The 11,686-nt window shown below is 35.9% G+C and overlaps 1 protein-coding gene across 8 annotated transcripts in view; it reads left to right on the top strand.

Moving 5' to 3' along the window:
• The first annotated feature begins 9,945 nt into the window (after nucleotides 1-9,945).
• Nucleotides 9,946-11,686, top strand: part of LOC145100420 (disease resistance protein RML1B-like) — a 28,530-nt gene continuing 26,789 nt past the window's right edge. For 7 of the 8 annotated variants that reach the window (XR_013705052.1, XR_013705051.1, XR_013705041.1 and 4 more), the window contains exons 1-2: nucleotides 9,946-10,064; nucleotides 10,976-11,610. Coding sequence is in view for 3 of the 8 variants with exons in the window: in XM_079037719.1 (XP_078893845.1) it covers nucleotides 11,078-11,610 (533 nt within the window). In the remaining 5 variants the exon portion in view is untranslated. Of the gene's footprint in view, nucleotides 10,065-10,975; nucleotides 11,611-11,686 lie in introns of those variants that run through there. The other variant, XM_079037723.1, reaches the window with a different exon arrangement.

The raw sequence follows: 11,686 nt of genomic DNA, 5'->3' as shown, positions 1-11,686 counted from the left end.
CACACGGATGTGTGTGGACCATTCAAACATGCCACAAGGGATACTAATCATTATTATTTGACTTTTACCAATGATTACAGTAGATATGGATATGTCTACTTAATCAAGCATTAGTCAGAGACTTTCGAAAGGTTTAAGGAATTTAAACAAGAAGTCGAGAATCAATTGGGCAGGAACATTAAGATGCTTCGATCTGATCGAGGTGGTGAGTATCTTAGTTCAGAGTTCCTCGACTACCTTAGGGAATGTAGGATTGTCTCACAATTGACACCTCCCAGGACACCGCAGTTGAATGGTGTGGCTGAGAGGCGTAATCGAACCTTGTTGGATATGGTTCGTTCTATGATGAGTCGAGCTTCACTACCAATCTCATTCTGGGGGTATGCCTTAGAGACTTCCGCCCATATTCTTAATCTAGTCCCTACAAAGAAAGTTGCCAAAACTCCTCACGAGATGTTGACTGGTAAAGTTCCTAAAGTAGACCGTATCAAGATTTGGGGTTGCGAGGCTTTTGTGAGGCGCGAGTCTCATGGTAAGCTAGAACCCCGAAGTGAGAGGTGTATTTTCATCGACAACCCACAAAGATCCTTTGGTTACCTCTTCTATAGACCTAGTGATAATGTGGTCTTTGTAGCAAGAAGAGGAGTCTTTCGAGAGAGAGAATTTATAAGCCAAGGAGACAGTGGGAGGCAAATTGACCTTGAAGAACTTCAAGAGTCAAGCGGTGAAGGAACTTCAAACCCTAGCCCTCAACTTGAGGAGGAAACTCCTGTTGAGCCAATTGACGAGTATGTACCTCTGAGGCGTTCCACGAGAGTTAGGAATACACCTGAGCATTACTATGGTTTCCATATTACTGCGGAAGGTGAGACACTTATTAGTGATGAGAGACTAGTAGGTCTGGATGAACCTAACAGCTACGTGCAAGCCATGACAGGCCTCGAGTCTGCAAAATGGAAAGAGGCTATGGATAGCGAGATACAATCCATGTATGATAATCAAGTTTGGAACTTGGTTGAGAATGTACCAGGTCTTAAGACTGTAGGGTGCAAATAGATCTTCAAGAAGAAGACCGACATGGATGGTAATGTACACACTTATAAGGATCGACTGGTTGCAAAGGGCTTCTCTAAAATTCCTGGAGTGGATTATGATGAGACTTTTTCTCCAGTAGCCAAGATTAAGTCTATCATGGTTATGTTAGCTATAGCTGCATTTCATGACTATGAAATTTGGCAAATGGATGTCGAAACCGCTTTCCTTAATGGAAAGTTGACTGAAGATGCTTACATGAGTCAGCCAGAAGGTTTTGTCAGCAACAAGTACCCTAATAGAGTGTGTAAGCTTGAGAAATCCATTTATGGATTAAAGCAAGCACCTCACAGATGGAATATTTGCTTTGATGAAAAGGTCAAGGAATTTGGCTTTTCTAGGAGTGAAGATGAATCTTGTGTTTATGTCAAGGCTAGTGGGAGTATAGTTAGCTTTTTGGTATTGTATGTGGATGACATACTACTCATAGGAAATGACATCCCAACTCTGCAGGAAGTTAAGTCCTAGCTTGGGAAGTGTTTCTCTACGAAGGACCTAGGAGAAGCTACCTATATTCTAGGGATAAGGATTTTGAGAAACCGGAGTAAAAGACTAATTGGACTTAGTCAAAGTACATACTTAGACAAGGTATTGAAGAGATTCAGCATGCAGAACTCCAAGAAAGGAGAGTTACCCATCCAGAGTAACGCCAGATTGAGTAAGACACATATCCCAAGTACCGAGGCTAAGATAGCAGAAATGAGTCCAGTACCTTATGCTTCAGCAGTAGGCTCGATCATGTATGCTATGACGTGTAGTCGACCTGATGTAGCTTTTGCCGTGAGCATGGTTAGCAGGTATCAGGGGAATCCTGGCAAGGCACACTGGACTGCGGTAAAGAATATCCTCAAGTACCTACGAAGGACTAAGGAGTGGATCCTTACCCTCGGTAGGAGTGATGAATTGAGAGTTGTAGGGTATAGTGATACTAACTTCCAGACTGATAGGGATAATTTCCGCTCTTAGTCGGGCTGGGTCTTTACCTTAAACGGAGGAGCAATCACTTAGAAGAGTTCCAAGCAGGAGACAGTGGCTGATTCCACTTGTGAATCAGAGTATATAGCAGCGAGCGAGGAAGCAAAGGAGGCAATATGGCTAAAGAACTTCATTGGAGACCTTGGAGTTGTACCAGCTATAAATGAGCCCATGGAAATTTTCTGTGATAGTGAGAGTGCGGTTGCCTTAGCCAAGGAACCAAGGGATCACGGGAGATCCAGGCACATCGACAGAAAACATCATTTTATCGGACATCGCATAGAAGAAGGAATCCTTGTGGCAAAGAGGGTATCATCAGATGAGAACCCAACAGATCCCCTCACGAAGGGACTGAGTACGGTTAAGCATCACCAGCATGCTCGGAGCATAGGGCTGAAGGATGATATAAGTTTTAGTAGTTAGATAAATTATGAAATTTGTAAAGTGTAATTGACATTTGATGATGAATAAAAGTTGTGTTTATTTATGAGTAAAGTGTTACTATCTTTTGTCAATCGTTTACTATAATTTCTTTTGCATGTTTTGACTTCCAGAATAATTATGTTTGGTATATCATATTATTCAAACCTCCACAGTCGGTCATATGTCGGAAGTAGGTATGAATCAAGACTGTCATGATTGGTTGCAGAGGTCTAAGGTGTTGGACATGGCTACAACAATCATGAGTGCTCATAAGTTTTGAGCATTGGACACAACCCACGCTCACTGGAATCACTTCAAGGAATTTGTCACGAGTGATCGTGAGACGGTAATATCATATAAGTATTCAAACCTAGAGATATGATTTGTTACTTACGAGTTGGTTATGCATTGATTGTACGAAAACGCATTGGTAACTCGATGTTATAAAACGTGCTTTTGTGTGTAATTCAATGAGTGGTAGAACAAACATATGAGTCGAAGTTTATCTGTTCCTTCTTGGATTAGAAGCTGATATTTGGGCCCCTCGATGATTTTTTTTGACCTATGTACCGGGCCCGGTCAGAACTAAGTTGATGTGTTCAATTAAGTTCTTTGTCAAACAAATCGGAAATCGGGAAACAAACTGATGGACAATAAGTAAGACATTGTTCCATGTATTTGTCCTGCTGATATCTAGAACAGAGGATTATATGATCACTTATCTTAAATGGCGTATCAACATCTTCTCAGTTCCGAGAGACCTTGAAAGAGCTACGATTGTTGATCGGTTCCTGAAGTATTGCAGTTATAGTTATTAGACTTATCAAAGTGGGAGATTGTTGGATAAGGTGTCTAAGTCCATAACTATTTCTGGTAAATACTTGACCCGGCCCGGCATGGTCCATTTGGGTTGCATGGAACCATGCAATTGGATAAACTAAATGAGAGAAATAACACATATGGTTTATTAATATATTATAAGTTCTAATATATTAATAATATTATTTAATTAGTTTTGATCAAGAATTAATTTAGAATTAATTAAGTGATCAAAAGAATAACTAATTAAATATATGGGTAGATTATATGAATCTTCCATATCTTATATAGTGGGCTAAAAGGCTCCATGGATTATCAAGTTGGGTTCCACCCATAAGGTGCTCCATGGATGCTCCATGGAGTTAACCCATGGATTGAGAAATGAAGAGTCATGTTACATTAGGGTTTTACCTAATGCAACACACTATATAAGGACCATGTCTCTCCCCAAAATCGGCTACACAAGAGAAACAAGAGGGCTTGGCCAATTTTGAGTGTGTTAGAGTATTCTCTCAAGTTTATACTTTGCATTTGGTGTTGTGTGAAGCATTTGAGGCATCACACTTGAGGTGCTAGGCTCACAAGGTTTCAAGGAACACTTTCAACAACAAGGTATGTAATTCTATCTATTATTTATTTTAGAATTGTTCCCTATGTATGCTAGATAGGATCATAGCCTTGGAAATCAACTTTGCATGATAATTAGACAAACATAGATCCAAGGTTATTAGGGTTGCATGTACACTTAGGAAGTGTTAGAATGCTCAAAACCCAACAGAATCCTCCTCCCATCAGCTTCTTAGATTCTCTAAGACTCTCACTGATTCGAGTATGGATCTTGTACTTTCAGTAGTACGAGCCTAATACTATCTTCCACAGCTATCCATACTTTCCTCAACAATCCTCCTAAATCCTCTAAGTCACTTCCTCAAGCCAAAGCACCAAAACCCACTAAACCGCACCACCAATCCATTGAAGCATATCATAGGCTTTCCTAGGTTCCTAACCTCACCCTGCCCTCAGCTGCTGAAGGATTCCCATTAATTTCAACTAGCTACCTCATGAATATAGTCACATGCAACAGAGATCAGATAATCCTTTGAGTAAAAGACTCAATCCTAGAATGGTTGGACTCAAACGATAACCGTGCAATAGGGTCAAGTTCATCACTCTGAGATTATCCAGCCTATGCCACATATGACTTGGAATATTCACTTAGTAGCTAACTCACATTGCTAAGAGCCTCCAAAAGCACAAAGCAAGCAACATTCAGGCAACGAAAAATCTAATCAGTATATACTATACAAGCCATTCCATCTACTTATCAGATATACAAACTAGCATGCAATACCAAAGCTCATACAATCAGGCACATAAAAGGCATCTCTCCTATCATATAATACAAAGCATATCCTTAGCCCTAATCTAGCATCCAATTCTCATAACCACATCACATATCATAATAAACATGTATTGGTATTTTGGGAACCACGTACTTGAGCTTAGCCGATTGCACACATCACACCCCTTTCTTTGATTAGATGTTCCTTTTTAGTTAAATGTTTATTTTATAAAAACTTCACCAAACCCTCAGTTTGAGTTTAGGCAGACTCGAGAGTAAGCTTGAATCCCTCAAACCAAGGCTCTGATACCAGCTTGTAACAACCCAAAAATCAGAGGCAAAAATTTCATTTTTATTATAATTAAAACACCATTATGACTTTATCCAAAAATTATAAAAAAGCATAAAAACATTTATCAGAGTTCATTCCCAAAGACCACACATTGCAGAAAACACGGGTGTATACGCTGCGATCGTCCTGAGCACTTTCATTTGAAAATCGGGGTACCTGATACATAAACAGAAAACTGTAAGAAAAAAGCTTAGTGGGTTCCTAAAATACCGCATACCATAAAATAAACGTACGACCAAGCGTATTTGGTTGTTGACCTCCCCTTCGGTCTATTCCAACTAGATACTGTGGAGCATATCTTGGTGTTGGCCTATCCTTCGGTTTAGTCTAACCAGATACTGTCGAGCATATATGGGTGTTGGCCTCACTTTTGGTCTATTCCAACTGGATACTACCGAGCATAACTAGGTGTTGGCCTCCCCTTCGGTCGATTTCAAGCGGATATTGGGTCTATTTCACCCTACCACTACGACATAATAACATAAGCAAAATAATCACAAAAACATCAACAAATGCCAACAAACCAGACAATTATCACAAAGACAATCATCTTACTATAAACATCAACTAATGGGCCGACATTGGTGCCTTCGACCCACGAACTCTGCGAAGGGAGACTCACCTCGAATGCTGAAGCTCACTACAAGAAATCCTTAGCGGCTGCCTTGACAACTTCTCGAGCTAACAATACCAAAATATCAACCAATAAGCAATTAGGTTCCAAACCATGATCCATAATCCATACTTGGGGTAAAATGAGCATTTTACCCCTATCCCAACAAGATTCATAATTAAGGCCCAAACACTAAATCCAACAAGATATAAAACCACAAAATCCATGAAAGCCCACTAATGGCCCAATTTTCCAAATTGGGCCCAATCACATATGGTCCTTATCCTAAGCCTACATTTTCCAATTCAGATTGCTTCAAACACTCCTTGGGACAAACTTAACTAAAGGCATAAGACAAAAGTCAACGGCCTGAGTTGACCCAACTCGCCGAGTTTATCCTTCAACTCGTCGAGTTCCTCTCACAACCGCAAAGTCAGGAAGAAACCGGTCCAACTCACGAGTTGTCTAATCAACTAGCTGAGTTGACCTACACCAATTCAGAATCAGGAAAAACCAAACCAACTAGCCAAGTTGACCATCTAACTCGTCGAGTTCACCCGAGACTATACAACTTAATCCATTAAACTGATATAATCAAAACTAACAACTTCCCTCACTCATATCTTAACTGAAATGGACTTAAGAAGGGTATAACTTCCAACTTTACCCCTAAGAACCACCAAAATGGGTTCAAAACCCAAACCCTAAACTTAAAAGGGTAAGGACTTAATAATTAAGCACTTAATCCGCAAGGGCACAACTTCACGATACAGATCTGACCATGAGGCTAGATGACCTTGTAAAGTTTCCAACTTTACACTTATTCATGCTTAGAATAAGCTCCAAAGCTTAAAACATACCGAAAGAAGGACTTAATGAATACATGAAGCCCTTAGGACCATAAAGTTGGCACCTTTATGCCAAAAGAGCTCAAGAGGGCTATAGATATGGAAGAATAGTACTTGGGATGTCCTTCAACCCTACCAATCACCCAACATGGCTAAATGCATAAAAAATTAACCCAAATAAATCTAGTAATATATTAAGCAAGGATAGAACTTTATACCCACAATATGTTGGAAATGATGCAAATAATCAAGATCTGAAGGCTTCTACTTGAATCACCACCTTACACCAAACTTCTCCTTCTTCCAAGAGCTTCAAACACACCAAAAGACACTCACAAAGGGCTAACAACACTCAAAAAGGCTTTAGGGTTTCGAGATTAGGGTTAGGGGCTAAGGAGGTTGGAAATGAGGCCAACACCTGGAACTTAAGGTGTTTAAATAAGGTGCAAAACCCCAAAATTAGGGTTTCCTAAATAGCGCCCAAATCGTTGAGTTTCCTACACCAACTTGACGAGTTGATCCTTAAAAACATGTGTCCCAAAAGTTTTCAACACGTCGATTTTATGCCACAAACTCGACGAGTTGGCCCCTAAAAATTGAATTTATTTCCATAACTGACCTTCTAGATTTCGAGATGTTACAAAACCTAATGAAGATTTGGAAATGAATAATCTCAAGAGCTAGAAAGATATCTTCCTTATTATGATAACTTTGATTTGAAGATAAGAGTTTCCATATAACAAAAGACTTCCTTTTTGTAAGTGGTTTATTTATTTATTTATTTTGTTTAGCTATTTTGTACGTTAAGCCAGGTCATTAGGTCTTTCTTTATATATTCGATAACCCTCTTTATGAAGGGTATCGATCAAGATTGTGTTCGTAATGAATGTATGTTCTCTGATTATCTCTTGAGTTTTTACGAATCTATTCATAATCAATAAAGTTTAGTTTAATGTATTCGCTATTGGTCTTCATATTGCTCATTGTTACTTGATTGAATCAATTGTTTGGGACCAACAGGCTAGTCTACATTCTTGATGAATGGTCTACATTCTCAGCCGATAGAAATCGTTTGGGATACTTATAATCAATTTGCTTCATTTAGAGAGGGGGGGGGGGGTATATGTAGACTAATGTGTTGGATGTCAGTTAAGGATTAAATGTGCGAATTAAGCAACCAGATACTTTAAGGTGTGATTAAAAAAATGTACACTTAGATGTTATTATATGTACAAATGCGTTATTTAACTAATATTTTTTTTATTGGCCAAACTAATGACATTTTTTTGAACAAATTTGAAACTTAGTTACATTCCTATAACCTTTTTCCAATCGGGTGTTATAGCAAAAAATTAAGAGAATTTCAATTTTAACCAACAAGGTGATTAAGCTTAACTATGATTATGCTTCTATGAGTGGTGAACTCATTTCAATGGCATATGAAATTTACCAGTTTACGGCACATGAGCCCAGAATATATAAACCCTAAAATTTTAAAATAACATCATCATTTTAATGTTTGCCGTTGAAGTTGGTCTTGTTGAAAGAATGACACTAATCCTCAAACTTATAATCATTTTAATGTTTGTTATTTAAAATTTATAATATAGCCCGAAAGTTAAACACTATGCACTTTATAGCCAAAAGTTAAGAGAATTTCAAATATAGCGATCAAAATCGCATGTGATAAAGTTCACATGTGATTTCGCTTATATTATTTGCAAACTCGTTATAATGGTATATGAAATCGGCCCATTTTTTGCACATATAAGCCCAAATATATAAACCCTAGAATATTGAAATAATATCATTATTTTAATGTTTGTCGTAGAAGTTGGTTTTGTTGAAATAATGAAATTAATCCTTCAAATCTTTGTTAACTTCCAACTTAATGTGTTTGAGTATTTTTTATTATGTTTGTGAAAATTTATAAAATTGTTCTTGAGCTGCAAATATTAATTGTATGTGAGAGAGAGAGGAAGAGAGAAAGAAAGTCAAAAGGAAGAACAGTGGGGTTGTTATGGTTGGGTGACTTTTTTTTTATTTTTTAGTTTTTTTATTTTTTATTTTTTTATTTTTTATTTTTATTTTTTATTTATATAAAAAAGTTTTAACGTAAAAATAAAAAAAAAGAAAATAAGTATAAGGTTAAAATAGACATTTTAATTTTTTTATGAGCAAAATCATGAAAATTTGTTGATTTTAGAAATTCAATACGAGTCCGAAACTTTTTAAACTGTATTCATAGTTTTTAGGGGTGAACATAATAATCGAAAAATCGAACCAAAATCAAATTAACCAATATAACCAAACCATAATAACCAAACGATTTTAAAAACGTTGGTTCGGTTTCTGATTTTTGTTAACCAATAACTAATGGTTCGGTTATGGTTTTATAGGTTAAGTAAACCATTATTAACCGAACCGCTAACTTTATATTTTAATATATAAAAATTATAGATTATATATAAAATAATATAATCAAACTTATTTAAGACCTATTAAACTTTCAAAATATAATTCATTAATCCTCACTTATTAGGAGACGAACGAGCAATCAAACCATCAAAGATTGTTTTGACTTTATAGACGTATTCGAAGAATTTTTTGACTTTATAATCAAAGAATTCTAAGTAAGTTAAGTTTTTTGTTATTTTTTGACTTGGTAATGTATTAAGAATGTACTTTTTTTTTTAATTATTTGGTTTTTTTTTTATTTACTGTTTTTGACTCAATCACATTGAATGTATACGATTTTTTTTTTTTTTTTTTTTAATATCTAGATAGCACATAATATGAATGTTTGACTATTTTATTTTGTAGTTTTTTATTTAATCGCATTGAACATATATGAATGTTTGATTTTATTTTAATGTTAATATCAATTATTAATATATGAAATTATTTTATTAAATGTTTTTTATTTTAAATGTGACTATGTGTTATATCACCCTGAGTATCAAATGTACACATTTTTTCTATTACTATAAGGTAAATTATAAACATTGGCATCGATGACTTTTTTGTATTCTCTTTTCATTTTTAATGCTAATATGCTTTCTCCATTTATATTAATTTGAACATTATGGTTAACCAATATTTACCATTAAGCAAAACCGTTAACCGACAAAAACCATTAACCATAACGAATATTAACCATACCAAATAGTTACCAAAATGCATTAACCAATCATAATGACTATGGTTCGGTTTTGACCAATAACTAAACCAAACCAGTCCAGATACACCTCTAATAGTTTTTAACAAACCACCGAACCAATTTTACAATTTTGTTTAAAACATAAAAAGTTTCCATTAATCTGAACAAAATAATAAATGCACAATTATTTTATTCAATAAAATATTAATAATTAAAAATTTTCAACACTACACTCAACACTTATCATGACTTTTGTCTAAAAAAAGTTTTAGTTTTTGTGTCAAACGAAGAAAGGTTTTAACATATCCTGTTTAAAAAATAAAAATAAAAATATATTATGATTGTCTCCCTTCCTTCTTCGTTGACTTTCTCCTCGTCGTCTGACCACCGTTCCTTCTCTATCCTCGAAGCTTCAGGTCTTACTGTCGTCTTGTACGCAGGTAACTACGAAAGCATATTTTTACAATTTAGTTTCACTTATTGTTTGACAATTTCATCTTATTAATCAAAAACCACATCATAATCATCGATTCGTTTGTTTGTTCATAATTAGGCGATTGAAATTTCGTTTATCTCAGTTACTTTTGTTTAGTTTTATGATTCAATTAAGATGAGAATTGAGAGTCAGTCCATCATATTCTTGGGTAAAGTCCAGAATGACGAGCAAATCTTTCTGCACAGTGGAAAATTTTCAGTCCTCGAAAATTACTGCTTACTTCCTATATATTTTCCAATTCGTAAACAGGATTTTTTACATATGATTCTTATTGAATGATGATATCCTGAAAAGTAAGCTAAACACTCATTGTGAACAGGATTTAATATTAGATTGTCATAATTATTAATTGCCCTGGTGATGCTCCAATTCTGCCAAACTCGCTGAAACCTGAACTCCTGAAGCCAGATCCAGATCTTGGGGTGTTGTAGACCTTGAATCAAAATTAGAATTTTGATATGAACAAGTCTAGATCCTAAATCAATCAAGTAATCCTCACTTTATGTGCAAATAATTAAGTTGGATTAGGTTTTTGTTTTGGAGCTACAAAATTCATGAGGGATTTCTTTGTAGTTTCAATACCTAAAATGTTGTTTGGTAGCCTTTTCATGTGGATGTTTTAATTACATGTAGGATCTGGTTAACTCAAAACCTTGTTCCTAGGGGCATTACCTCCAAAGTTTCATATAGTATAGAGTTTGAAATCCAAATCTTAGAAATGGAGCTACTTGTTTGTTACAATTTTTTTTGGAACAACTCCATCAGAATGTGATGCTAGTCATTGTGATAGATATATTCAATAAATTGGTTAACTTAAGTTGCATAAAGTATTAATAATTTGGATTTTATGCACAGAAATTATGCGTGGTATATCTAGTGATTGAGCTACAAGTGAGGAAACTGGAAAGCTTCACAAAGCAATACTTATTTTCTGAGAGACACAAGGACTAACTCATAATGGTTGTTCTCTCTGAACTTTTTGAAGGATCTTCATCTTCTTCATCAACTCATGGTCATATATATGACATATTCTTAAGTTTTAGAGGCCTTGACACTCGTAATAATTTTACTGCATACCTTCGTAAAGCCCTCATGGATGCCAATATAACTACCTTCTTGGATGGTGAAGAGATTGAAACCGGGGAAGATCTGAAACCGGAATTGGAGAGTGCGATCAAAGCATCTAGGGCTTATGTTATCGTGTTATCCAAGAATTATGCTTCTTCCACATGGTGTCTTGATGAATTGGTGCTGATCCTTGAGCAACGTATGAAATCCAATCATGTTGTAATCCCTATTTTTTATCATGTTGAGCCCACCGATGTCAGGAAGCAACAAAGTAGCTTCGGAGATGCAATGGCTAAGCATAGACAGACAATGGAGTTGGAGACAAATGCAAATAAAAGAAGTAAATGGGCTCAAAAGATGGACCGATGGAAGAAAGCGCTTACAGAAGTTGCTGACATAAAAGGGAAGGACGTAAATGGCAGGTAAACACTTTTGCTCATATTTCCATACTCCTTCAATTTAATTTCTCAATCTGGTTTGTAAGTTTTGTGGATTGTG

The sequence above is a fragment of the Lactuca serriola genome, chromosome 1, assembly GCF_051521515.1.
Source record: "Lactuca serriola cultivar US96UC23 chromosome 1, Lser_US96UC23_V15, whole genome shotgun sequence".
Classification (NCBI taxonomy): domain Eukaryota; kingdom Viridiplantae; phylum Streptophyta; class Magnoliopsida; order Asterales; family Asteraceae; genus Lactuca; species Lactuca serriola.
The sequence above is the reverse complement of the archived record's forward strand: the minus strand, read 5'-3'. Positions and strand labels throughout refer to the sequence as shown.